Source organism: Panthera onca, chromosome E1, assembly GCF_046562875.1.
Source record: "Panthera onca isolate mPanOnc1 chromosome E1, mPanOnc1 haplotype 2, whole genome shotgun sequence".
In the NCBI taxonomy this organism is placed as follows: Eukaryota; Metazoa; Chordata; class Mammalia; order Carnivora; family Felidae; genus Panthera; species Panthera onca.
This window is the reverse complement of record NC_138352.1, coordinates 15614364-15642232: the sequence shown is the minus strand read 5'-3', so window position 1 is coordinate 15642232 and position 27869 is coordinate 15614364. Positions and strand designations below refer to the sequence as shown.

The following is a 27869-nucleotide window of genomic DNA, read 5'->3' as shown; positions in this document are numbered from 1 at the left end:
TCGCCCAAAGAAGCCACCCCTACCTGGGCCGGGAAGGGGATCCTGTGGACGCTGCCCGGCTGAAACTCCCTGCCAGCCCCAGCGGTGGCCCTGCACGGGAGCAGAGGCTTGGGGCACAGCGGGCTGAGCACAGTTCTCAGACACGGTGGCCCGCTGCCATGGGCTGCGAGTCGGGGTTACGGCAGATTCAATGCTGCCGGGCTTGGAGTCGTGTCACCCTCTCGTGCAGAGGGCTGAGCGTTCCCAGTGCTCCCCTTCCCTGAGCTGCGTCATCACGGCCAGCCCACGACTTCCAGGCAGGCGCTGGCCCGTGTTTGTGGACCCACATCCGCCAGGCCAGGGAACCTCCTTGTCGAAATGAGCACCCCCAGGTGATGAATCAGCACACACTGGGAACACAGTACAGGGACCATTAGCGGTGGGAGACCCCTGTCCCAGCACATGCAAAAGCCCCTGCAAGGTCTCAGGCCCAGGTAAGCCGGCTCCCTGCCACACGCACGGCCCGCTCCCCCACAATCTGCTCTCCACACACAGTCTGGCCCCCCCCCCCACACACACAGTGTGCCTCTCCCCTACACAAGGCTGTTGCACACACGCCTGCTCCCCTCCCTTGGTGCCCCCCCAGTCCTGCGGGGCTCTCCCCTCATACCTCACCCGTTCAGCTGTCCCAGGCCAACACTCACCGTCACCCCCACTGTGGTCCCAAAGGGAAGGGACCTGGAAGGTCAGGTGTTTCCCATGCTCAGCACAGCACACACTCCTGAGGGCCGTCCTCACCCCCGCCCATGAGGAAACAGAGTAGGCCTCTTCTTATTTTGTACGCTTTAATTCAGATTACAAATACTTTACAAAAGTGAAAATAAAAGGATAATAAAAGTCTTTTTTAGAAACTTTAATAAGAATTTAAACAGAGAAAGCCTCATTGTGTTTGTATCAACTATGATCTGAAGCGCAGACATCATAAAAAATGAAAGAATACTGTCCTGGGTCCTTTTAGGCCCTTGAGACGGTCCAGGTGCTGGTCACAAAGCCCTGGGATCACATCATCCCGCTGAAGGACTAACTGGGTGAGAAATCACCATTCACTCACTGATCCTTACGTCTGGGACATTTTGTCTGGAACCCGACCATCTGAGGACAACTGCTTTCCCACCATCGACAGGGCCGAGAGCTCTCCTGTCCCTTTCGTCTTCCGAATTGTCTCCTGTCAGGTAAGAGCGCACAGCGGCGGAGGCGTATACAGACGCCTCCTGACAGGTCAGCCTGTACAGGTCAGCTGTAGCACAGGCTGGACATCGCCCTCCCCCCTCCAGGTGATGCCCTCATTGTTTTCTACTGGTTTTGTCATCGTGGGCAGAGCCAGAAAGAGCTGATGAGTAATGACAGAGTAATTCCTGGGACGATGAGGTAGCAAAATGTCTCAACATATAGGAAAGGACGACCACTGACATGGCCTCATGGGACCAGGGGGCCTGGTGCGGGGGTCTGCAAACCAGGATGCACTTTATTCTTTGTAAACACAGAAGTCTTAAAAAGGGGGTTCTCTCTGTACTTTGGGAGGCCTGTCAGAACAGAAGTCATGAAATGCCAACCCTCACGAGAGCTGGTGCCACAAGGCCCACATTGGTCCCGGGCAGACGGTAGTGGAGGGTGACCCAGGGTGGCCAAGGCTGGCAGAGAGCAGGTGCGGATGGGGACTGAGGGTGGCCAAGGGCCGGTACAAAGTGGCTGAGGGCCGGTGCAGACGAAGCCTGGCCCCCGGGGGCCGGCGTTTTCTGGCTCACGGGCGAACCCACGCAGGCCCGTCTGCACCCGCACCTGTCAACACGTGTGCAGGGGCCCGACGACCAGACAGAGGGGCGCGCGCGCTAAGGCGGAATCTGGGCGGCGCTTGCGCGTGTTTGAAATTTTTCACGGAGCAAAACCCTGAAGGGCAGACGGCAGGATCTTTAGCCTTTCTGGGCCGTCCACACCGCATGACCGGTCTCCTCCGGGCGAGGAGTCCCAGCAGCAGAGGCTTCCCACTGCCCGGGCACGCCCACCGGGCCTGAGCCCTCCGGGCCGCCAGACTGGACCCGGCCACTCACAGTACAAGCTGCGGCCTCGACGATTGGGCCAGGGTGGACACATGATGCTAACTAGCCAATCATAGCCCAGGGGCGTCTATTTAGGGCGGAGCCGGTTCTGGGGAGGGCACACGGCTCTACGGGCTTGGTCTGGCGGTAGCTGCACGGGGTCTCCTTTCTTCCTCTCCCAGAAGGGCGGCCTCCGACGAGTGTCCCGAATGGGCACGTGCGGGCCCGAGACGGTCCCGCGTCTCGGGAGGGAGGCTTGGGAACGTGAGTCCGAGCCTGGAGCGGGGTCGTTGCCGGTGTCCGGGCGATGAGGCCAGGTGTGGGTCTGGGGGCCTGACTCGCCAGTCACGAAAAGCGCCGTCGTGTGGCCCCGCCGCGCGGTCGTCCCGCGCGTCCCGCGCGACAGGACAAGGACGCGGCCCCGGAGGGAGCGCAGGGGCTGCCGGATGAAGGACAGGGTCACAATTGGGAGGATGCACCTGCCGTAGAATTCACCTGTTGAAGTGCAGGGGCAGAGGCTGTCCGGGCGCTCGCAGGGCTGCAGCCACCGGAACAGGGTTTCCATCACCCCGCAGAGAAACCCGGTCCCCAGCCGTCGGCAGCCAGTGTGGTCCCTGTACATTTACTTATGTCACATGGGACATACTTACACTAAGACATTATTCCTTGTGCATTTCAAGTTTAAGTGGGTGTCTTGTATTTTTATTTGCTAAATTTGGCCTCTCTAAGGGGGGTTTCCAATCACCCTCACCCAGGGAGGGCAACCCTGACAGTGACCCAATCCCAGCATGGTCTGCCCATAGGACATCCCCCACCCCGACACTACCTCCAGATCTCCAAGACAGCGAACTCCAAAGCAGCAGGCTGGTCTGGGGAGGCTCCTTGGGGCTGCCCCTGGTCTGGCCCTCTGCACAGGATGCAGGGGCTCAGGGTGCAATGCTGGCACAGAGACAGGCAGAGCGATGGTAAGTCTAACAGGTCCCAAAGATCTTTCACGAGTGTGCGTTTTCTGAAAGCTCCCTCTTTGCATACTTTCTACCTGTCCCAATATATTTTAAAACAGTTCTATTTGCTTGTTTCTTAAAACATTTCAGTTTTAAAACATTTAACCATTCCCCACAATGATGCGACAGCGGTCTTCTCTGTGGGCAGCTCTGCTCTTCCTTTCACCTGACAGGCCCCCTGGGGCACTGTGCTTGGTGCCTCCCCTCCCTGCCCCTGTAACAGAAGAGTAAACTGAGGCTGGGAGGCTTCCCCACGCTCACCAGAAAGTAAGGGAGGCTCTGCCAGTTTCCTTCTTACCCTGAGGGTCAAGTTCATCATACACCTGGGGTCATGGAATAAAATCATGACTCCTAAATGTAGGGCCCTCTCTTGTTTCAGCTGTTTATATTGTATTCTTCTTCATTCCCCGGCCCCTGGCCCCATACGCAATCCCTTCAGATGTGTTTTGTGTGATGTGTTTTTTTCACGTCAAAGGATTATAGGTTTAAAAATTTTTAAATATTTGTTTATTTTTTTGAGAGCACGCACGCACGAGTGGGGGAAGGACAGAGGGAGAGGGAGACACAGGATCCGAAACGGGCTCCAGGCTCTGAGCTGTCAGCACAGAGCCCGACATGGGGCTCGAACTCGAGAACCACAAGATCGTGACCTGAGCCGAAGTCAGACGCTTAACCGACTGAGCTACCCAGACGCCCCATTCTTTTCTTTTTTAAATCAGCTTTTTATTTTAGTACAGATTTAGATTTACAGAGAAGTATGAAGATAGTACAGAGTTCCCATACACCCCCCCCATCCTCACAATTCATAAGCCAATGTTGATACGTTAACTAAAGTCCACACTTTATTCAAATTTCCTTAGTTTTTACCAATGTCTTTTTACTGTACGGGACCCCACATTACATCTAGGGGTCACGTCTCCTTGGGCACCTCTTGGCTGTGACACGTCTCTGCCTTTCCTGGCTCCAGGTGAGCCAGCAGTTCTGGAAAGTGCTGGGCAGAGACTTTGTGGACTGTCCCTCTGTTGGAATGTGTCTGATGTTTCCTCACGATTAGTCTGTGGGCCTGGGGAGAAGACCACAGGGACAAAGTGCCCTTCTTGCCACCTCACATCAGGGCTCCGTGCTCTCAGGGTGGCACCTCACCACGGGTGCGACCTTGGCAACCTGGCTGAGGTGTTTTTCTCCTCCTTTGCGACCTGTGCTTTCCGGGGAGGACCACGTGGGGCCCACACTTACGGGGGTGGGGGGGGTGGGGGGTGGAGCCTCTCCACACGCTACTCTGATTCTTGTGCCCAGATTTGTCTCCTGTCCCCATTGACTCACTCATTTTATGTCAGTATAGACTCACGGGTGTCTATCGTTCCAATGCTGTTTTTCATGTTGTTGCTCAAATTATTCTAGCTTTAGCCGTTGGGGGTCCCTTCAGTTTGTGTCGCTCTAACATAATCCCCCTCGTGTAGGATTTTTTTTTAAGTTTATTTTATTTTTTGGGGGGGAGGGAAGGGGCAGAGGGAGAGGGAGAGGGAGGGAGAATCCCCAGTAGGCTCCTTGCTGTCAGCACAGAGCCCGATGTGGGCCTCGAACTCACAAACGATGAGGGCACAACCTGAACCCAAACCAAGAGTCAGATGCTTCACTGACTCAGCCACCCAGGCGCCCCAGTTTTGTTTTGGTTTTGAGCACTTTTTCACTTTCGAGCTGTATCAGGGAGGGATACCATTAACCAAGTGCCGCAGCCTGGGGCCTTAAACAACAGGCATTTACTCCTCACGGCTCTGGAGGCTGGGAGTCCAAGATCAAGGTCCCAACAGAACTCATCCCTCCTGAGGCCTCTCTCCATGGCTTGTAGACAGCTGCCATCTCCCGTATCCTCCCCAGTGTCCCTTCCTCTTCCTGCAAGGACACCAGTCCCATTGGATCAGGGTGCACCCTTATGACCTCATTTAACCTTAATTACCTCCTGAAAGGCCCCACCACTAAGTACAGTCACATTGAGGATTAGGGTTTCACCTATGAAATTTTTTCTTGGCGGAAGGAACACAATTCAATCCATAACACTAGCACTACACGATACCCCACAAGCATCTTTTTTTTTTAATGCTTATTTATTTTTGAGATGGGGCAGCGCACCAAGGATCTGAAGCGGGCTCTGTGCTGACAGCAGCGAGCCCGACGCGGGGCTCGAACTCACAAACCGTGAGATCGTGACCTGAGCTGAAGTCAGACGCTTAACTGACTGAGCCCCCCAGGCTCCCCCCACCCCCGCCCCACCAGGATCATCCTGTACGTGCAGTGTCCCCGTCCTTAAATCAGCCATTTCCCCAAGTAGCAGCCCTCGTTCCTTTTATTGGCGAATGGCGTGAGGAGCCAAGACGTGGGTCTGGACGTGCCTGTTGGCGCTTGGTATCATTGCTTCTCTGCTGACAGAGCAAGATGGGTATGTGTGTGCCCGACCCGCGTCCATACGCACGTCTATAAACACCTCTGCATGTCCCCCTAAGTATCTATGTTAAGCATGCGTTTCACGTCGAACCCCACCACGTGGATCAGCCCACCCTGCCCCTTGCTCATCTGCCCACGCCCACCCCAGTGGCGGGAGACCCGGCTCCCAGCCCCACCGCCCCTCCACTCAATCACTCCGTCCCAGCGCGCACGCCGTGGTTTCAGAACTGCTGACGGGCACCCAGCCGAAACAGCTTTACCGACCACAGTGCAGGTCTTGTGACAGTCCTTCTGCCCTTACAGACCCCGCTCGTTTCCCAAGTGACCTGGGTCAGCATCGTTTCCCCACCGCCTCAGGCAGGCGGCTTCAGGCTTTGGTCATGCGGCCGGGTTCCTTTGTCATTCCACGCTGAGACCCCCACCCCTGTATGATTCTCTCATACAGTAGGGGGTACGCTCTGTGGGTTTTAACCAATGAGTCGTTTCACCTGTCCGGCGTTACGGTATCACACAGAACAGTTTCCCTGTCCTAAGAATCCTCTGTGCGCACCTATTCATTCCCTCTCCCCTTCCACCCTCGACAACCGCGGATCTTCTCACTGTCTCGGCAGCTTCGCTTCTTCCGGAATGTCCAATAAAGGGAACCACACGGTCTGCAGCCACTGCAAACTTCTTTCACTTAGCAATAGGCGTTTGTAATCCATCCATGCCTTCGTGTCTCTTGGCAGTTACTCCTCACTGCTGAGAACATTCCACGCGTGAGTGTCCCACCTTGTCCACCCGTTCACCTACTGGAGAACATCTTGGTGACTTCCAGTGCGGAGCCATTATGAAAAAACCTACCGTAAACATTCACGTGAAGGTTTGTGTGTGGACATAAATTTTTAACTCCTTTGGGTAAATACCTGGGCGCACGTCTTAATTCAACAAATATTTATCTCTCACAGTTGCGGAGGCTGGAAGTCCAAGGTCAAGGTGCTTGCGGCCCGTGTCTGACGAGAGCCCAGTGCCTGACTCGCAGACTGCCGTCTTCTTGCTGTGTCCTCAAGTGGCGTGGCGGGGGGCAGAGAGGGCAGGCTGTGACGCATCTTCGTACGAGGGCACGGATCCCATCAGGGGCTCGGCTCTCAAGACCTCAGCACCTCCCACAGGCCCACCTGCTAACACTATCATATCGGGGGTTGGGGTTTCAACGTGGGAACAGGGGAGGCACTGAGATTTAGTCAGTTGCAGAGCATGATTGCCGGGTCACATGGCGTCTGGGACTGTGTGAACATCAGCGTCACAAGGTGGCTCGTCCCGGGCACGATCTCGGCCACCGGTTTCCCCACCGCATACACGGGTGCTATAGATTTGGGCGTCTGACCCCCACCACGGAAAGGAAATGCTGTTCTATTCTTACTGTGCTAAGAGCTTTTTAATCAGTAACAAAATACCGTGTTCCATACAGGTGTCAAAGGCTTTCCTGTAGCTACTGAGTTAACCACAGGATCTTCTTTAACGGATGCATTGCACTGATGCTGTTTGATGCGAAACGAGAGACACCCAGACCACGAGGTCTACTCCTCACTTGTACTTGAGTCTAGTTACTTAGTATTTTATTTCAGATTTTTTGCACCTAAATTCCTCAAGGAAACAGACCTCTTGTGTTTTCTTTTTGTTTGTCCTTGTCTGGGTAGGAGCCACGGTCCCCCTTGCCTCTTTTCCACTTTCTGGAACATTCTGTCCAGGACAGGAAGTACGGGTTCCTGGAATCAGGGTAGGACTCTCTCATACAGCAGCCTGGACTCTGGGCTGGGGGAGGGAAGGGCTCTGATAGCCACGTTTCTGTCTCTTCCTGTTCTTTTTGCCCTTCTTTTCGTCATTTTCGATTTTTCCAGGAATCTATGTACCTCATTTAGGCTTCTCAATGTTACTAGTGTTTAGGTGTTCCCAATTGTGTTACTTTTAAGTCTGCCTTGTGTCTCTTCTTTCCCCTCCTGCACACTTTACTTGCACTGTCTTATGTTTTCCCTTCCTTCTGGCCAGGACGCCTTCATGTGATGGTTCCTGTCAATGAACGAGAGAGAGTTTTGTCCACCTTTGCTCCTCCCTCTCTCCCCCTCCCTCCTCCACTGATTTCTGCCCTTTTAAATTTCTTCTTTTATTTTTTTCTGGGGGGGGGGGTGGAAAGTTGCTCTGAATTAAACTGCGTTTATGGAATCCGTTCTTAGTTGGAGCAGAGCCCAGCTGCCGTTACCACCTCACCCGTTTCTTGATGTCGCCGTGGTCATCTCTCAGGGTCACAACAGATGACCTTTCCCGGGGCCTCGAGCTTCCTGCACAGCTGCCTCCTCAACCTGCATCCTGTGCCCCCAGGAAGGTTTTGTCAGCTCCCAGTCTCACCTTGACTTGACCCCAGTACCCTCAGCTCCTGCCCAGCACCCAGGGCACCACCCAGAGGAAGCATGCTGACAGCTGGCCAGGGTCACCCGTCCTGACCACCTTCTGCCGACTGAGTTCGTGAGGTGTCCTGGCTGGAGGAGACTGCTGTGGGGCGCGGGGGCGGGGGAGGGTGTCCCTCTTTCTTCAGAGGCCTCGACTCCCACCCTTCCGGGACTGCCCCACGGGGCTTTCAGGGTGGGGGGCAGGAGCCCTAAGCCTGCCTGGGTGGACAGCCCTGGGAGGCCTCAGGGGAAGGGGTGCTTCGTTGGGTGGCACGTACAGAGGCCCTGCTCCCCTGGGGCAGGTGGGGGCCCCCCATAGGTCTTGGAGCCAGAGAAGCCAGGCCCAGTGACATAACACAGCTGGGGATGCAGAGGTGTGCGGGCGATCAAGGGTGTGAGCAGGATGCTGGGGGCCAGACCTGAACTCTCCCAGCCAGCCCGGCTGCAGGACACACGGTGGGCCGCGAGAGAGGCCAGACTGCTCTGGGGATGGGGACAGGCATGACCCTCCCGGCCTTGCCCTGGCGGGCTAGCGGCCTGGTCCATCAGGCAGGGAAAGCTGGGGTCATCCTAACTTCCTTCAGGCCAGGCCAGAACCACAGGTCTTCCAGTTGTGTGGGCCTCACCTCCTGCCTGCGGGCTGCTCCCCCAGCACTGGGAAGCCCTCTACAACCCTGCCTGTCTTCAGGGCCATGGGAAAGGGCTCTCTGGGGAGCGGTGTGGGCGGGGAGGGGCAGGAGCAGGTCTAGACCCCCACCCCACCTGGCGGAGATGACAATGGACAGAGGCTGGCAGGGCTTGGGGTTTGGGCCAGAATCATCCCTGAAGGACAAAGGGGAGAGGTGATGGGGCGAGGTGACGCTTAAGGAGGGGCTGGGCAGGGTCACCAATCTGGGTGCGGAACAGGGTTAGAGGGCAAAGGGGAGCCACCCTTGGACTCCAGAAGAGCTACAGGGGCCTTCTTCCCAGCCAGGAACAAGGTGTGGGGCCACTCTGGGGCCTCCCGAGTCCACAGGCAGTGGGTGACAGCAGGGCCAGCCCCCAAAACACCTGCTGTATACGGACTACCTGAGCCAGGCTGGGGACCAGCTCCCTGAGGCTGGGAAGTAAACAGGGACCCCACAAAGGGGGCAGGAGCTTGGGTTCCCAGGTCAGGGTTGGCAAGCTTTCATGGCGAGATCCTGCCCTTCCCTCTCTGCTAGGGGGAGCTGGGGTTCCAGCGGGCCAGCCCCTCTGTCCGTTCTCTCTGAATGCTGAGGCCCTACCTGTGTGCTGTGGGAGCAGGGCCTCTGCCCTCCTGGGAGGCCGGGCGTGGTGGTGAGAGCGCTCCTGAGCTGGGCAACCTGGTGACACCAGAGATCCCCGCCATGCGCAACTCAGATGGTCGGTTGCCTCGTGGCTCCCAGCAGGTGGGGGAAGGTCCATGTGTCCAGTTATGGGAGATGGCCCTCAACCCCACGGCTCCGGGGCTCGGGACTCCAAATGTCAGATCTGAACAGCCCCACTCGGGAAGTCCGGCCCCCATCCCGCAGAGGGACAGGTGACACTGACATTTGTGGACCTCTGTCCCTGCACAGAGGAGCCCTTCCATCCTCCCGGGCTCCTCCGGGTCACACCCTCACCTGATCTAGGGAAATGACTGTTTAGGAGTCAGGCTTACCTAGGCCTCCATCGAGTGGGCAGGGAAGCTGACCAGGTGTGGCTTGGTCTAGGGTGGGGGTCTCCTCTTGGTCGCACGGATGCTTGGGGCTGGAGCATTGTCTGTCAGGGGGCTACCCTGTGCTCTGTAAGATGTTGACCAGCGTCCCCAACCTCCACCCTCCAGGTGCCAGTAAACCCCAAACTGTGACAACCAGACATTACCAGATGGCCTTCCCCCACCCCTCAGCCCAGCGGGGACCCCTGGTCTCCAGGAGGCCTGCCCAGGAGAGCTTTCTAGAATGACAGAAATGCTCGGTTCTGTGCTATCCAATCCAGGTACCCACTGAGCACTTGGGACATGGCTGGTGAGACCGAGGAAGTAGACTCGTCTCATTTTAATGAACTTAACCAGCCACTCGCGGTTGGTGCCTGCTCTTAGAGCAGATGCCGGCCAGGGCTGGAATCCCAGCCAGAGTCGGGCCTCGCGCCGGCCCTGGGCTGATCCCGGGAGGCTGGCTGGGGTCATGAACTGACCTCCCCTTCCCTGTCGGCGTGGGTGGGCGCTGGGACCTGCATGGAACACCTAGGATCTGCTCCTCCTGGGCCCTCCCAGTGCTCCTGTCCAGCCGGGGCCCAGTGAGCCCAGCATTTCCCGGAGTTTTCCTCACTAGCGCCTGGGCACTAGCTGTGTGGGGCACATACATGCACGCACGCAGCCTCTCACCCCCGGGAGACCCCTCAGCTCCCACCACAGACCTTCCCTGCTGGCACCCCGCCCCGGGCCAAGGTCGCTCCTTCAGATCTCTGGGAAAGGTCACGGAAGCTGCCGGAAGCTATAAATCACAGTCTGTGGCTGTCTGGGGCTCCCAGTCCTGTTGGTAATTGCAGTCCAACTTTACAACCGTTGGCTCGTCCCTCCTCGTCCACTCAGACAGGGACCCAGTTGGCGAATTTTGTTAATTAAATGAGGATAATCATTAGTTCTGGGCCCAGGTCCAAGGGCGAGGGGTGGACACAGGTCCTGACTCGCTCCCTGGATCTGAGCAGGAGGCAAGCGTCGGGCCTGAGCACCATCCACGGCCGAGCTGGCGCACGCTACCACCGCTGCCCGCGTGGTAAACGGCTCATTTCCCGGGGTAAATGGTGACTCTATGAACAGCTAGCGTTTATACGGCCCTTACTTGAATCTGGGCCCTCTTCTAAGCTGCGCGTGTGCTAACCTTATTCACCGTCTCCACAGCCCTAGGGGTCTGGTGCTATGAGTGTCTCCATTTCACAGATGAGGGGAGGCACAGGGGGGTTGAGTTGCCTGCCCAAGTTTCCACAGCCGGTGGGAGAGCAGGGACCGGAGCTTGGGCACCTGACCTCCAAGTGCGGCTTCCCAGCCACTGCCCTTAAGGGTGGTGGCTCCTCTGCTCCTGTTTAGTTGTTTGCCACTCACGCCTACCAGGGGCACCGGATCAGAATCATTCACTGGGGAGAGGGGAGACAGAGGGAGCTTCGTGGAGCAAAGGTCAGAGACAAAAACATTACAATAGAAAGGGCAGTGCGTGCCAATGCCCTGGGGCAAGAGACACTGATGTCTCTGGGAACAGCAAGTGCTTCCTGGGGGTCAGGAAGGGGGCACGGTGAGGACCATCTAAATGCCAGCCAAGAATCTAAGTTCAGTCCCCGGGGCTAATCTATGCTATCTTAAGGTAAACTTCATGTAACAGAAAATTCACTATTCTAACCATGTCAGAGTGTACAATTAAGTGGTTTTTATACATTCATGATGTTGCACAATCACAACCGCTACCTAGTTCTGAAATGTTTCCTCGTCCCAGAGAAGGGGCAGACCGCATGCCCATCAGCAGTCTCTCCCGGGCCCCCTCCCCAGCCCCCAATCCACTCCCTGCCTCTGCGGTTTGCCAATTCTGGACATTTCCTATAAACAGAATCCTACACCATGTGGCCCTCTGAGTCTGGCTTCTTTTACTCAGTGCAGTGTTTTCAAGGTTCATCCACACTGTACCATGTGTCAGTGCCCCATGCCTTTTTATGGCTGAACAATAAATCATTCCATCGTACGGGTAGACCACATTTTATCCATTTGTCCAGTGTGGACATCCGGTGGCCGCATCACTCGCTGTTCCCACTGGGAGCGCGCTGGCTTTATGCAGGGCAGTGCCCGCGGGGGACTAGAAGTCCTCAACGGAGTCTGTGGCCATGCCATAGACACTGGGCGGAAGGAGAGAGCCCGGTCTTTGGGAAAGAGCTCTGATCAGATGGGGGAGTTTGAGTTCTTGCTGCCAACCATGGGGACACCTCAGGAGTCACTGAGAAGGTGCAAAACCAGTACAGGTGCCCTGGCAGCACGGAGCTTCTGAGAAGCTCTTCTCCTCACACCCCCCCCCCCCAACAAGATGAAATCTCTAGAAGACATTCATTCCCCTCTTCTCCTCTCCTCCCCACCTATAATGAGACTCCTGGAAACATTCTACTCCCCTCAGTCCCTGCCCCCAACTTCCAATTCTTTCAGAAGCCCTCACAGCGGTCCTTTCCATGTCGAGAACATTCACATAGCACTTACTTTCCCCAGTTCCAGAGAGATGGTCATTCCTATCTCCCACCACACGTCAGCGTGCACGCAAGTACGTGCACACGCAATGTGTGTGCACTCGCATGGATACATACACACCTGCACGCATACACGTGCACGGCGCTAACTCGCAGGTGCGGACATGTGTGCACAAGTATATGTGTGGTGGTGCTTATCTGTGTGGTGCACATCCATGCATGCACACACGTGCATGTACACGTGCAGGCGTGCACACATACGCTCACGGCGTGCACACGTGCCCACGTACAGATACAGGGGGGCTGGCAGAGGACTCCCATCCCTTCGCCTCCCTGTCCTGGGGAGTATCATTCTTGTTTTCCAAGAAGCCTCTCTGGGCCCTTCCTGGGTGGCCGGCTCCAGCGTCCCCCTGTCCTTCCCCTGCTCTGCCAGCAGGTGGTGTTCCCACCGCCTCCTCGGGCAGCTCTTGCTCTGTGAAGCGCGGGGTCTGGCGGGGCAGGAGCCCGTGGCCCCACTGGGGATGACACAAAAGTGATCACCCCACCCTTGGGCTGGGCTGCACTGGGCTCACCTAAGCCAGCACCTTCCCATCTCCATGGCGCCGGTCGCTCCTCCCTCCCGTCTAGGTCACAGAGTCAACACACAAACACACAAATAAGACCTGGACAGACAGCACAGTCCTGCTGCCTCTGTAGGAAGTTCTTGCCACCCAGGGTGAGGAAATCGCCCTCCCCTCTCCTGCCCCCCTCCCCTCCCCTCCATGGATTGGCCCATGGATTTTTTTATTTTTATTTATTTATTAAAAAAAAATTTTTTAATGTTTATTTTTGAGAGACAGAGAGAGACAGAGCACGAGTGGGGAAGGAGCAGAGAGAGAGGGAGACACAGAATCCGAAGCAGGCTCCAGGCTCCGAGCTGTCAGCACAGAGCCCGATGTGGGGCTCGAACCCACGACCCTGAGATTAAGATCTGAGGTGGGATCAAGAGTCAGATGTTTAACCACTGAGCCACCCAGGCGCCCCAGTCCATGGATTTTTTTTAAAGTTGTGGTAAAGTATACCTAACATACAATTCACTATTTTTACCATTAAACGTGCAGTCCTACGGCACTAAGCACACTCGTCTTGTGCAGCCGTCACCACCATCCATCTCCAGGATCTTCTCAATGTCCCAAACCGAAACTCCGTCCCCACTAAATACTAACTCCCCCTCCCTTCCCCCAGCCCCATAACTTCTACTCAGTTTTCTGTCCCCACGAGTTTGCCTGCTCTAGGGACCTCACATAAGTGGCATCCCACGGTCTTTGTCTTTTTGCGTCTGCTTGTTTCACTCGGCATCGTGTCCTCAAGGCCCATCCATGTTGTAGCAGGTGTCAGGACTTTATTCCCTTTGCGAGGCTTAATAATATGTTCTGTGGATAAACTACATTTTATTTATCGGCTCATCTGTCCTTGGAGACTTGGGCCACTTCCGTCTTCTGGCTATCCCATTCCGTCTTGAACCTCTCTTTTTGTTGCTTTTTTGTTAAAATCATACAGAATATTTTAAATGGCAGCTGCCCTGGAAAAGGTAGAAATTTTAGCCAGACATGTCCGGACCGCAGCGTCTGCATCTAGCAATGATGATCTCTAAGGGAACGATGCCGGTCAGTGTCACTATACTTCGTCAACATGCAGCAGGAGCAAAACTAGGAGACCATTCACCTCTGGGTGCTCATGTGGTCATGTGGGAGCCAGGTGAGGAAGGTGGCAGCTGGGGTGACCTTCTCTCCAGGGGGTGAGTCTGGGGCACAAAGCTTCTCCTCAGTGACCCTGAGCTGCCCCAAGCTCTGGCCAAGAGGGGAACCACAGGTCCTCATGATTTGTGCAAATGACTCTGTCACCCCTGCCCCCATTAATTAGCTCTAGGGTGTCATCCTTGGGTTTTCCAGTGAGCTGTGACCTGGGGCAGAAAAAAAAACTACCTGGCCGGTCAGGACCAGCTAGTTACCTTCTTTCCAGAAGCTGAAGAGGCACAGTAGAGAGGTCAGGAGAGCTCCTGGGGCAGAAGCCACCAAAAGCCGGAGCACAGCTGCCAGAGGAAGCAGGAGAACTGAGCCCAGTGGCAGGAGGTGGTGCAGTGCCACCATGAAGTGACCCCAGTCCCAGGTCAGGTACCCCTCCAAGGACACAGGCGCACGCACACACCAGCCCACCTGTTTGCTGAGACCCCACAGAGTCGGACAAGAGCCCATGGTGCGAGGCCAGGATGGGAGAAGGGAGCTGTGCCCCCACAGAGGACAGGAAAACGCAAAGCTTTGCAGCCTGGCCTCACCAGTGAGAGCACACAGCTTCCTTTCTTCGTGGGGTGTGGGTGGCAGAGCTCAAGGTCCCTGCTTCCTTTCGGGGTGATGAAAATGTAAACTTGCTGGCGGTAATGGTTGCGCACTAAAACCTACCGAATCGTAGCCTCTAAATGCGTGAATTGAGCGGTATGTGAACTGTCAACAGAGCTGCTCACACACACACGCACCCACGCGGGACGGCGAGCCTGGGAAATCCCCCACCGCCCCGGACGGACACGTTCTGAGTTTGCTTCCACTGGAGGACGGAGGACAGGCTGGCCCTGCTCTCCTTCCAGGCTTCCTGGCCGGCCCAAGAGGTCAGAGGGAGTTTGGGCTAAAGGGAAGGGGACAACGACTTTGGCAGGGCGTCGAAACCGCAGCGCCAGGTGCAGTGGGAATGGTGCGGGGACACACGCGACCCTCACAGCCGCGCGCCGCGGACGGACGGGGGCGGAGCGTGGCTGCTCCCTGGGAGCGGGCCGTGGGGGCGGGGCCTGTAGGGGGCGGTGTCTGGCCGGAGAGGCGCCCCGCCCCCCCCCCCCCGCCCCCCCGCCTTTTGGGTGAGCCGCTTCTACCGCAGCTCTGGACCAATGGGACGCCCGGGGGGGGGCTCCGTCGGTTAGGAGCCTGACTCCCGACTTCGCCTCTGGTCACGATCTCACGGTTCCTGGTTGGAGCCCCCGCGTGGGGCTCCTCGCTGGCAGGCTCGCCGACAGTGCCAAGCCTGCTTGGGATTCTCTCTCTCTCTCTCTGCCCCTTCCCCATTCTCTCTCGTTCTCTTTCTGTCTCAAAATAAATAAACTATACATACACAAACAAACCAATAAAGGCCCCAGGTGGAGGGGGAACACACCCTGGGAGATCCGGGCATAAGAGAGTTTTTGAGGGAGGAGACCGCACAGGCCAGAGCTGGGAAGGGTGCGGTGAAACCCAGCTGGAGGTGAGGCCCAGGGAGGTCGCCCCAGCTGCAAAGGCCTGGCCTGGGAGCTGGGCATTCATCCACGTGTCATTCGTAAAACCGGTGTTTGCTGAGTGCCTATGATGTGCCGGGGGCTGCTGAGGTTAGTGTGAGGGGGACACTGAGAAGACTGTTTCCAGCAACAAGAATCCACCCGTGCCAGCCTTCTCACTCACTGTATTATTCCCGGTCCTCTTGCTGGCACTCTGAGGGAGGGTCTGGGGGCATTGACCTTGGCCCTTCTCAAGGCCGCACAACAAGTCAATGGCAGAGCAGGATTAGACAGCAGCATGCGAGCGGAGAGAGGGTTCTGGAGAATCCACGCCGGCCCGCTCTGAGCCGTTCCGGACTCTGGAGGCTGCAGGTGGGGAAGCAGCCATCATAGCACAGCTTCAGCAAGCCTCCACCCTGCAAGGTGCTTCACAAATGGGAAAGTGAGGGGGCACCTGGGGGACTCAGTCAGTTAAGCGTCTGACTTTTGTTTCGGGCTTAGGTCATGATCTCATGGTTCTTGTGTTTGAGCCCTGCATCAGGCTCTGTGCTGACAGGGCAGAGCCTGCTTGGGATTCTCTCACTCTCTCTCTCTCTCTCTCTCTCTGCCCCTCCCCAGCTCACACTGTCTTTGTCGCTCTCAAAAACCAAAACCAAAACCAAAACCAAAACAAATGGGAAAGTGAGGACTACACAGGGCACCTGCAACGTGGTGCTGGGGTAACCGGGCCTCGGACCTTGGCACAGGCCCCTGGTAAGTGGCTCCTCAAAGAAGCTGCCTCTGCTCCTGCATATGCTTCTTGCGGGCACGCCCTCACTACGGCCATGGATTAAAACACAAGCAAGGCCTTTGGCCCTGCTGTTGGCTGATTATCCTGACCAATTCCAAGCATAAATGGGTGTAGTGGGCAGAACCCTGGAGCCTGGGGGAGGCCCAAAGAATTGCAACTTCTTTTTGAGGGAAGACACTTAGTCCCCAGGATGAGACTGCTGGCCAGTGATCAGCCCAGGGCAGCTAAGGGAGTGGCGGTCTGTCCTTCTAGGTCCCTTTGTGTTCCCAGTTTGTACTCATGGCTTTCTCAGGAGGGGAAACAGGGCACACCGTTCATCAGGGAATTCTGCCAACAAGGCTATTTGTACTAGTTTGGCAATGCCCCTTCCCTCCCCCCATCCCATAAGACTGAGGAACCAGGCTGACACATAGCCATGGGGCATTTCCAATTGCCCACCATTCACTAGCGGCAGACAGATCATGATTTACCTGGTGACCTCTCCTGTCTCCAGGCACTGTTTCGCAATACTCAGGAATTGACAGCAGTCTCCCAACCTGACCCCTAACTGTTTTGTGGCAGGGGCTGCACTCCTGAGACCCGGGAGCCTCTGGAGCAAGCGCGCTCGCTCAGCACTGCTTTCTTCCTCTGCCTCCTGCAGAGGCAGTCCCTGCCCCTCAACTTGTGCTGCCATCTCGCTCAGAGTAGTAGATACTTGCTAAATGTTCAAAAGTATGTATTAACATTATGTACTATGGTTCTTCCTTTTGAGCTGGGGCAGGGCATGGGCCTCTAGAGGCAACGACCTGAAAGTCATTCTTTATTGGTTTGGGTGCCTCTCTGGAGGATTGCCTTCCCACTGATCCCAATCAAGGCTCCAGCTCTTGAAGCCCGCCATCATTTTGAAGTTTACCATTCTTCTGAAAGGAAGAACATTCAGACCCAACACAAATTAGAGAGAAAAGTTGATTCAGTCTTCAGGAAGATGGGACTCAGAGGCAGGCCGGCGGGCCTCGCCCATTGAAACCCCGGCAGCAGGCGCCAGGCTTGGGTGCGAGCATGGGCGGGCAGCAGCGGGCAGTGCCATGTGGAGGTGCACGGTAGGACCGGGGCGGGGGGGGGGGGGGGGTTGGGGGTTGGGGGGGGGGGACAGGGGAATCCTGAGCAGACTACCAGACAGTCTGAGAGGCCCTGCACACCTGTGTCCCAGCCCGTATCCCAGCCCGTGTCCCAGCCTGTGTCCTGTGCGTCCCAGCGCCTAGAGGGACGGGCTCGGCCCCTTCTTTCCCTCTCGTAAAAAGCACTGCCTGGGGCCTGTCCCAGGTCTATTGCGGGGAGCCGCTGGCTTCCGAGACACCTGCGAGGACAAACGAAGTCCCCTGCGCCAGCACGTGGAGCCTGCATGTGGGAACAGGCCGAGAGGGGTCCCCCTTGCTGCAGCGGCGAAGCAAAGAGTGTGGAGGGGACCAGCCGGGCGTCCCGGGGTCTCCAGGTCTCCGGCGAGCGCAGGCCGCGGCCCCTGCCCTTCCCCGGCCGGCTCCGCCCCCTCCTCGTCGCCCGTAGCCCCGGCCCCGCCCCTCGGGCAGCGCGGTCCCGCCCCTCCGGGTTGCTAGGGGAAGTGACGTCACAGCGCGATGGCGGCGGCTCCTTCAGGCAGCTGAAGGGGGATTTAGGCCCGGAAGATCCGAGTCCATCCGCGGCGGGGAGAGGGCGAGCGGGGCCGGCGGGGGCCGGAGCAGGGGCGGCGGCGCTCGGACTGTCCCATCCGCCCCGTATTGAGGCGCTGGGAGCAGCCGGGCGGCCGGAAAGCGATGGTGAAAGCGGGGCCGTGAGGGGGGCGGAGCCGGCAGCCCGACCCGCCGTAGCGGCAGCAGCGGCGCCGCCTCCCCGAGCTCAGACCCAGGAAGCGGCCGGGAGGGCAAGAGCGAGCCGGATCCGCCGCCGTCGCCACCATGGAGCTCAGAGTCGGGAACAGGTACCGGCTGGGCCGGAAGATCGGTAGCGGCTCCTTCGGAGACATCTATCTCGGTGAGGCGCCCCTCCCCCCTCCCGAGCTCGGGCCGCCCCTCGACCAGCGTCCGCCCGGCCCACCCCCACCCCCACCCCGGTCCCCGGCCCCCGGCCCGGGATCCCGGACACCTCCGGATCCCGGAGCTCGCCCCGAGGACCCCAGGGCCCAGGACCGGCCCCCTCCGGCCCTCGTCCAGCTCCCGCCCCGGGGACCCCACCCCAGACCCCGCCCCGGGGACTCCCCTCTCCGGCCTGCGGCTGTGACCGGGACCCCTGTCCCCTCCCATCCGTCCGGTTCGTGCCCCCGCAGCTCCCCAGGCGGGTGTGGAGCGGCTGGAACTCTCGGCCTTCCGGTGGGGTCCGGCCCGTGCCCCCGGGGGCACCTGCCCAAACGTGCGCCCGGGGCCGCCGGGGAGTGGCCCTGGGCCTCGGCCCGAGACCGTGGCCGCTCGCTGCGGCCCGCCCGCCCGGTGTCGCGCCTGGGTGTCCCCCGCAGGCAGACAAAGGCCGCCGGGCGGGTGCGCGGCCCCCTGTGTCGTGTACACGTGGGGGTGGGCACGGCGAAAGTCGAGGGCGCCGGTCCGAGGCTTCCGCGTCCCTCGGTGCCCTTTGCGACGACGCAGCCCTAGCCAACCGGCTCCTCTGGGTCTGGACCTTGGGCTACTCGGCCGCAGCACCGAGCGCGGGGTCGCCCCGGTGGGTCGGGTCCTCTGCCTGGTCCAGTGGTAGTGGAGTACATGTTGCGCATCCGAGTTCCGCCCAGGGTACCTGGACATAAACCAGAGTGGGATTCAGGTGAGTGTAGACGAAGTCGGTGTTAAGATGCTGGCAGAATTAGAGGCAAATAAAGTGGCAGAGCTCTCTGTACTCGTGAGGTCGTCCTCTGGGCTGTTAAAAATCTCAAGATGGATTTGAAGAACATGTATGGGATTAGAAAGTTCTGGATCGCTTCAGATTTACAGTGGGGGAGTACACACATACACGTGTAGAATAGAAGGTTGGCCTCAGTCCGAAAGTCGGGAATTTAAACACGACTTCTCTGCATCTCTCAGAGGAAGCGGGTGAGTGAACCCATGCCCCCTGGACGTGGCAGAGGAGCGCGTGCAGAGGGGTGTTGGTGTTGCGCAAGTTTGGGGTAAACACGTCCTGTTGTGCAGCCCCTGCCCGTGTACCTGTCAGAGGGGTCAGGCGTAGCTTCCGTCAGTCACGCTTCTGGTTCTGCTCTTCAGCAGCTGGTCCCATCCCTCCCTCTCGTCACCTGGAGAGGGTGCACCCCTAGGTTGTCAAGTGTCAGGAGGCCACGCGTTTGTGCGCTTCATGACTGCTTGGGGTGCCTCCCTGCCCCACGCGGTACGGACGCCTTCCCGTCTGCCCTACTGGACAAAAGACCCTTTGGGGACGTTGCTCTCCAGCAGTCAGCCGGCCGCCTTCTCGGCAGTGTTCATTTAGGGAGAATCGCTGGGTGAACGTGGGCCGTTTGCATCATTTATAGCTCAGTGAACTTTGGCCAAAGTTTTCACCTAGGACCTAGGAGCCGTACTGAAGTCGTCCATTAGCGGCCCGTACCCAGCATCGAGAAGTAGGTATTTGGAAACCGTGTGTCCTCTGGTTGAGACCTTGCTAGGCAGCTCTGTGCTTTGTGCAGCTGGGTTCAGACCGTCAGAGCTCAGTGGGGAGCCCCGCTGCTTATTGACCGTGGCGTCCCTCTGGGCCTCACCGTGTGTGGGCCACACCAGTAGCCCTTGATGCACGGGTGAGGCTGACCCGTCCCAGAGGGGTCTGTCCTCGGTCTCCTCCGTGTGCCTTCTGAGACCGATGGACTGCGCCTCTCACACCCTTGCTCCCAGCGCCCAAATGGCCCATCCGTGAGGTACACTTAGGAGTCGTGTGCGTGGGGTTGGACACGACTGATCGTTGCCACCAGCCTCGGCCTTCGGCCCACATGGGTCCATTGAGGCTAAGCGCTCCTCCACCATGGAAAAGCGAGGCGATCTCGTATGTGAGTGAGTGATTCGTGGCTGGAAAGGCGGGTCTGAGGAAGTCCGCCCTCTGCCGGAGTTGGGGGTCAGAGATGGCTGCTCCAAGGACCACGGGGTGGGTTGCGCCATCCATACGTGGTTTCTTCCTGTTGAGGTAACTGATTAGGCATGACTTAAGGAATCAGGTCTTCACGTCTCAAAAACCATCATGGCCCACGGATTCTGGTGTGATTATGATTTAAATCATTTCTCCTGTCATTTTGCTATTGATCAGAACACTCTCGACTCCTCCCTGTAGGTTCCTCTTGTTGTTAGCCTGGCTTGTGGGGTCTCGGATTTCCGCCTGGGTCTTTCTGTGCTTTCAGATGTTTGAAACCGTGAGGAGGGGAGGCCGGCCATCTCTGCGCCTGCTGAGGTGACGTGCTCACGCAGCACTGCGCCCTGCCAGTTCTTCGGGTCCTTCCCACGGTTGCCCCTTTAAAGAGAGGCGGTATCTCGGGGCTGTTTCTCTGACGCCCGGCCTTCAGAAACTGTATGTACTTGAGCCGCCGTGGACCTCCAAATGTGCAGCCGGGTCCTCAGTCGACCTCTCCGGGCTTGCCACATCCCAGAGGCTCTTGGGAAGGGCGGGCCGGGAAGGCCTCGGAGCCTGGTGTGGCCGCCGGGCGTGAGGCGAAGCCTCCCCGGCACCGCACTTCCCTCAGCTTTAGCCTCCACACGCTTTGGCCCCTCGCTGCTGGAGGTGATGTTTCTGAGGCACTGGACACCAGAAGCCCTTTCACTTGCCGGCAGTGCGCCCTTCTACCTCTGTTAGCATCTGCGAACAGAGGGGAACCGTGTTCTTAACGTGGACCACCTGTTCTCGGGGTGACCGGCAGAGCTCGGGGACGAAGGGCGTGCGTGCAGGGACGTGCTAAAGCCAGGCTGCGTTCTGTTTGGCCAGTGTTCCACAGTGTCTGCGAGCCCCCTGTTCTGGACCGCGTTTGTCTTCGGGAGGCTGGGGGAAGGGTCCTCGGACCCCTCCCACCTCCTCCCCCTGCCATTCACGATTGGTGGAATGGAAGTTGTCTTCCTGCCTGTGTTGGCCTTTGTGTTCTACCCTGTCACTCCCATCAGTTTATCAGAGGACGGCCTCTCCTGCCTGTGTTACCTGTGTTACCCAGATGGGCTGTGCGGTCAGAATCTTCGTGTACAGAAGCACCTTTCGAGAGCTAAAGCTTAATAGGCAGTCTTTGCATACGTGATTTTCATGTGTTCCCTCTCACTCTCCTTTCTCTTCAGGAGCACCGTGCAAGGATGTCTGGCACGCAGTAGGGGTTCCAGAGTGGTGGCTAGCTGGCCAGGAGAGAAGACCAGTTGTCTGCACTGGCTGAAGCTTTCCTGGTCACCGGCCTGCGTTCTTTAGGGTGGTGGCTTGAACTTGGGTGTCTCTGATGAGAAGCTGCGGTGCTGCATTGGCTGCCTTGTCGACATTTGCCCTGTGAGAGTGACCTTTGCCTGGCTGCCCAGAGGCCTCTCCCTATTTCTTCTTTGATAAGACCGTCCTCAGTGGGAGTTGGGCATAAGGACAGCTGTATCAGGACAGGGTCGGGCTTGGGGTTAGGTTCGCTTAATTCATCATCTGACTTTGCTCAACTTGAGAGACGTGATTTTGTTTCTTTATGACCACCGTTAAGCCAAGTCTAAGCCTGGAGAGGGGAAGTCTTGTCCCACTGGGTGGGGCTGTTTAGCTGCAGGAGTTGAGGTTGTTTGGGAGAGGAGGCTGCTTAGTGTAAACAGACACCGCGGATTGCCTTGTGAATACGAAACACAGTACTCAGTGACGTCTCTTAAATTCTTGTCCCCTTTCTAGAAGTACTTCTAAAAGTTAGTTGTGCTAAAGGACCAGGTTTTGTAATTTCCAGTCCTTCGTAGACCAGTACTTTTGTGAAGTAAGATTAAAATGTTGCAGGAATGTCACTTTGCCGGGAGAGCTCCTCAGGGTTCGCTCACTGCCTTGTATTGGTCCCTCACGGACTGGTGGTAGTTTGAGGACTAGACCTGGAGCGGCACTGCCAGTTGAAGCAGGAAGTGTGCCATCAGCTGTAGGAGGTGGGACAGGACTGCAGGGCTTTGGGGCTGTGGACTGGTGGACGTTGGTTTCGCCTGTGACGTTTGTTTCCCTTGGAAGGCACAGAACTTGAAGCCGGACTGCTCAGTACTTCCCCCTCAATGGGCAGAGACCTCACAGGGAGGCAGCCGAGCGTATGCTGCTCTCACATTAATTGCAGAACCCAAGCCAAGCCTTTCTTTGGGCCATCAGACTCAGGGCGACTTTCACAGTTGTGATCCTGGGGGAGGCTGGTTCTGTTGCTGCCGTGATCCTGGGGGAGGACTGTGTCTGTTCACTGTGATCCTGGGGGAGTCTGGTTGTTTGCTGCTGTGATCCTGGAGGAGGCTGGCTCTATTACTGGTGTGATCCTGCAGGAAGGCTGGCACCATGTTAGGGGGATGGAATTCATACCGTATTCCAGAGTTGCCTACGGCCATTTGTCTCTGAGACTGTCAGTATTGCTGCGTTGATGGCCAGACGTTTGCATTATGAGCCACAGTAGAGCGGAGCTAGAATGTTCTCTGCCTTCTTGAAGGTGCTAGTCTGGTAGATAGCCCGTGTGGGTCCAGGCTGTCTCGTCATTGAATGCCTGCCGTGTGGCAAGGGTGACAGTGCTGATGGTTGGAGATACAAGAGTGCTCTCGCTAAAGGCCCCACTGCTTGTGCTTTGGGGAACAGCGTTGCTGATGTAACCAGCACGCTGAGTCATCTTCTCTGTGTCTCCTGGGCTGGCGGGTTCAGCTCTGAGTCCAGGTCCTCGCAGGAACTCCCAGCACATCTCCCGTTTGCACGGTACGTTTACAATGAAGTCATTTCTCTTGTAATTGGACAGATGTCGCAAATGTGGAAGAACGAAGCGTATTACCTGTCTTCTTTCTGAGTGCCCAAAAGAGCGTCTGTGGAATAGTAAACGAAGTTCTTAAATCTACAAGGGTCACTTGCAGCGATCAGATGGTGGTTATTTCCCCGGTTTGGGATCCAGGCCCATCAGGAGCACTGCACTTCTTGCGGCCATCTAAGCAGACGCAGGGGGACTTTGGGGACTCTTGGGCGTTTGCTGGACACATGAACAGCAGCAGGCAGCATTCCTACAGGCCAGTCATGGCTTTAGTGCTTGCCGATCTTATTCTGCCTTTGTTTAGGGATCTCAAGGTGCTTTGTAACCAGTAGTCCATTCCTCTGTGCAACTTTCTCGTGAGACAGACTGCACATCTTCCCACTAAACTCAGATGGAGAGAGAAACAGAGTCACTTGAGGACTGGCCAGATTCCTTTGTCCACCACCACGATCTCCGTGGGAGGAAAATGTCCCGGGTCTATTGAGCTGTTGGAACCAGTGCAGATAAACGTACTACTGGGAAGGATTTATACTGTGGACCCCCTTATCCGCAGGGGACACATTCCAGGACCCCCAGGGGATGCCCGAAACGGCAGACAGTACCGAACACTACGCATTCCACGTTTTTTCCTAGACGTACGCGCCCACGATAATGTTTATAAGTTAAGCGCGGTAAGAGACTAGGATGATAGCTAATAAGAAAGTAGAGCAATTATAGCCATATATTGTAAATAAAGTCCTGTGACTGTGGTCTCGGCACAGCCTTACCGAGCTGTCTCCCCTTTCCTGTGATGCCGTGAGACAGAAATGCCTGCGTGAGGAGACGGAGGAGGTGGACGCTGTGGGTGTGTGACAGTAGGTCAGGAGGGGGACCGTGGGTTTCCAGACCTGCAGGGAAAGGGGACACCTATACTTAGAAGGCACCTAGGGGAGAACCGGATGTGTTCTGTTTGAGACTCTCCCTTTCTTGCCAGCTGAAGACCCTTGAGGAAGGTTCTGCAGGTGCAGCTTGGGGCCAGAATGCTGTCATATTCACAGTCCCTTAAGCGAAGTAGAGCAGAGAGAGAACTTTTTTTTTTTTTTTTTTAGTTTTATTTAAGTAATCTCTGCACTCAATGTGGCGCTGGAACTCGGCGACACCAAGAGTCACACGCTACTCCTACTGAGCCAGCCAGGCACCCCAGATAGAGAACGTTTTTAGAGAAAAACTGAATTTGCCTTTAAACTCGTGGGCTGGTAATCAGGAGGTATTTGCAAATGTTTTGCCGGTTTTAGCATAAAACTAACAACAAGTATGTGACAAGTTCATGTTGCATAGGTGTAGTTTGGGCTCTGAGAACGAGTCTACCCTCTGGTATGGTGTCCGTGTTCAGTGGACATCCTGTTCCCCAGGAAGGGAGAGGTTGCTGGGTTCCTTGTGGGAACCGAGCCCCCTGGAAAAGCGCCCGAGTGTTTGGAGGTGTGTGCGGTTCGAAGCCCGGTCTGGGTGGACTTAGCTAGGTGGGGGTTTGGTAAAAAGAAGGCTCACACCCACCTACTTGTCCAGGCAGCACGGAGAAACGGGGAGCACACAGTCACCCTGGAACTCCCCCACTGCCTGGCCTTGGGAATGCGAGGGCCGAGCAACAGATAGACAGGAAGGTTTGGGGCAGGAAAGATGGGAGCCCTGTGGACAGAAGTGCACTGCCCTGTCCCTGGCTTTCCCATTGACACGGTCAGGTGGAGACATGGAAATGAGCGATGAAACGCTAAGGGAGACTTTCCTATACCCATCAAAAACTTCTGTTTAAACAGTGAAAGTAATGATTTTCCACAGGGGTTTGTTAACCACTGACCCCGTCTCATGGTAGAAAGCAGAGCAGAGGGTCTGTAGTGTGTTGTAGCATTGCTCTGGGTGGTGGACACCAGATTATTAATGTTTGTGATTTTCTTTCTTTGCCAAGGTACGGACATTGCTGCAGGAGAAGAAGTTGCCATCAAGCTTGAATGTGTCAAAACCAAACACCCTCAGCTCCACATTGAGAGCAAAATCTACAAAATGATGCAGGGAGGAGGTATGCCCTTTACCTGTTCAAAAGAAAACCAGGGTTGTATTTGATGAGGGAGAATGCGTCGCGAACCAGAGCCTCTGGTGTATTCAGGGAAGGGAGGAGAAGGGTCACGTGGCTTCCTTCAGACCCTGAGGCCTGCAGGGGGCCTCACTCAACGTAGAGCATGATTTTACGCTTTTCCTTAGCTTCACGTCAGCTGATAGTGTCTTCGGACTCCGGGTTCATGCGAATTGTGATTTTTCAGACACAGATTGTTGCGTGTACTGCCTCAGTCACATGCTTTGCCCCCAGTTTTGGGGGAGTCCCTTCAGACGCTCCTGAGTGAAGTGGAGTTTGAACTCAGTGAACTCTGTGATCCCCTCCAGCTCAATTACTGTCCCAATCCTGTGAAACCTCTCGGGCCTAAGGGTGCCCGATGTCTGGTTTCCGAGTCTTTTGGAATTCTCTGGACTTCAGAATAGTTTGGCTAATGGAGCAAGAGGGGATTTTATTGGGGGTCTCAGTCCCGAAGACACTGCAGCATTTGGAAGGACATAACCACGCTCGACCTTAAGGAGCCCCCCATCCCTGGCAGCAGGGCTCTGTGTGTAGAGAGTGGAGGTGCTGCGTCCTCTTCGGAAATCCTTCACAGTGGATGCCTCTATGGTACTTTCATAGTTTGGGTGTTCTTGGCGCTTTGCCAAGTGAAAACTTTAGAGTCTGAATTTGCTTTTTTGTCAGGGGAACAGTGGGGGTTGGCGATTCCACTCTGGCATGTCCCCTCCCTCCCCCAAAATCTGTGCTGCTACGAGCAACCGACGTTTCTTGCTTTACGCAGGAGCAAGTGTCTCTTTAGCAGCAACACACATGGACCCGCAGGACCCATCGCAGATGGGGTCCTTTCTTGGGACCAGAGGAGGCCGTGGGCCCTCGACCGGCACCCGGGGGTGAAAATCACCCCTTGTTGGCCTCAGGGAGTGGTCAGCAGAGGACCCAGATGGCATGGCTGCTCCCTGGCCATCCTCAGCAGAGGGTAGGCTCCTCAGGTATCAGGGATGGTCTGTACCATTTCGAAGGTGGTGAGAATGAGGTGACTTGGGACGTGGCCTTCATGGCTGGGGTGAGTCTGGTGCTGGAGGTTGAATAAAGCCGCCTCCCAGCTTAAAAGCCTTGTTGAATGTTAAGGAGCAGTATCTCTGTGAGCTGGAGGGCCAGAGGGCAGCAGGGAAGAAATCAGTTGGCTGACGCCCCAGACAGGAGTCGGTGAAGGGGCTGAGACTGTAAACAGAGAAGAGCTCATTCTGTTTAGCATGGGCCTTCTCCATCCCCGCACCGTGGCCTCTGTCGTGGGACTAGGTGCCCAGGCTGCAGCGCTGCAGCTCATTTTGAAACCTGGACTTTAAGATTTAAAGGACCACTTGCTTTCTTAGTCTCCCTGTCCACCTTCTCTCGGGTCCTAGAAATCTGGGACCTTCCCCCATCTGGCCATCCCCCACACGTAGATGAGTTTTACTCCTTTTTTTGTTGTTGTTGTTAACTTATTTTGAGTGTGTGAGAGCATGAATGGGGGAGGGGCAGAGAGAGAGAGAGAGAGAGGCACACAATCAAGTAGGCTCCGCGATGTCAGCCAGAGCCCGATGCAGGGCTCAGTCTCACCAACCAAGAGATCATGACCTTGAGCTGGTATCGAAAGTCGGATGCTTAATGGATTGAGCCACCAGGCTCCCCTACTCCTTTTTCAAATGTGCACTTGGTAGATATTATCAAGGTGTTTCAAAGACAAAACAAAGTGTAAAATGTCAGTTTTGGAAAACAGCTGATGTCCTGGAAGGCAGAGTGCATGGTGCCGGTGGTGTTCTGTGCCTCTCTCCTAAACAGGACGAAGCTAGGGCCGCATTGAGAAGATACAGGAATCCGCTTTGCTGCCAGTTAGCCTTCTGCGTCACCCCTCATGTGAGCGCACATCGCTTTGTCGTGGTGGAGGGACAGCAAGCGTCTCTGATTATGGCTCTTCTTACCTGCTTTGAACACTGCATTCTGGGCGTACTCGCACGTGGTCGATACTGACGGCATCATAGGAGGAAGCTCGAAGCTACGCGGCTGTCTTGCACTCTCCAGCTTGCTGTACAGGGTCGTCTGGACCCTGCCCGGACCACGGTGGTGGTGGTGTGCCTGGCTAGGGAGAGCTTAGGGACGGCTGCTTTCAGGCCGGCAGGCTGCCTGGGGGCGGAGTCGGCCTCACTTCAGACGCTGGCGCGTTTGCCACCACGACAGTCCTGTACGGTGGGTGTCACCAGCCTCGTGTCCCGAGTGAGGAAACATAGACCACTGCAGAACTTTCCAGAGGATAGAGATTTGAACCTGAGCGTTGTCGCACCCAGGCCACTGCCGCACAGCAGCTCTGCCTCTGGGGAGGTGTGCGCGGTCCTCCCTGGCAGTCAGCGGTCCGAGTGCGCCCCAGAGGCTCCCGCCTTCCCCACACCTGATCGCGGTGATGGACTAAAAAGTTGCAGTGGCAGAAATCTTGATTAGTTGTGTTGGCGAATGACTTGGGTAGACACCAGGTTCTTCTCAAAATGCAGCAGACTGACTGCCTGGCAGAACCTAGACATTAACTGCTCTTTCCCGTCCCGATGGCCCCCAAGTGGCTTCAGACCGCTCCCTTCTTTGGTAACCCCTCAGCAGAGAACGTTTGTTTAGTCCCCAGCTGCTTCCGGTGAAGGCTCGGGAG

The 27869-nt window shown here is 56.6% G+C and overlaps 1 protein-coding gene and 1 long non-coding RNA gene across 6 annotated transcripts in view; one reads left to right on the top strand and one right to left on the bottom strand.

Moving 5' to 3' along the window:
* Positions 1–7017: 7017 nt before the first annotated feature.
* On the bottom strand, positions 7018–8902 carry LOC132688612 (uncharacterized). Its single transcript, XR_009614618.3, has 3 exons — positions 8367–8902; positions 7769–7867; positions 7018–7570 (listed from the first exon to the last, which is right to left on the bottom strand). It is a non-coding gene; the product is annotated as an uncharacterized LOC132688612 (long non-coding RNA).
* An 8906-nt stretch (positions 8903–17808) lies between these two features.
* CSNK1D (casein kinase 1 delta) overlaps positions 17809–27869 on the top strand; it is a 32927-nt gene continuing 22866 nt past the window's right edge. The window contains exons 1-2 of one of the 5 annotated variants that reach the window (XM_060645066.3): positions 17810–18218; positions 25052–25162. In XM_060645066.3, coding sequence (XP_060501049.1) covers positions 18143–18218; positions 25052–25162 — 187 coding nt within the window. In that variant the 5' untranslated portion in view covers positions 17810–18142. Of the gene's footprint in view, positions 18219–18907; positions 18996–25051; positions 25163–27869 lie in introns of those variants that run through there. The other 4 variants (XM_060645067.3, XM_060645068.3, XM_078437973.2 and 1 more) reach the window with 4 other exon arrangements.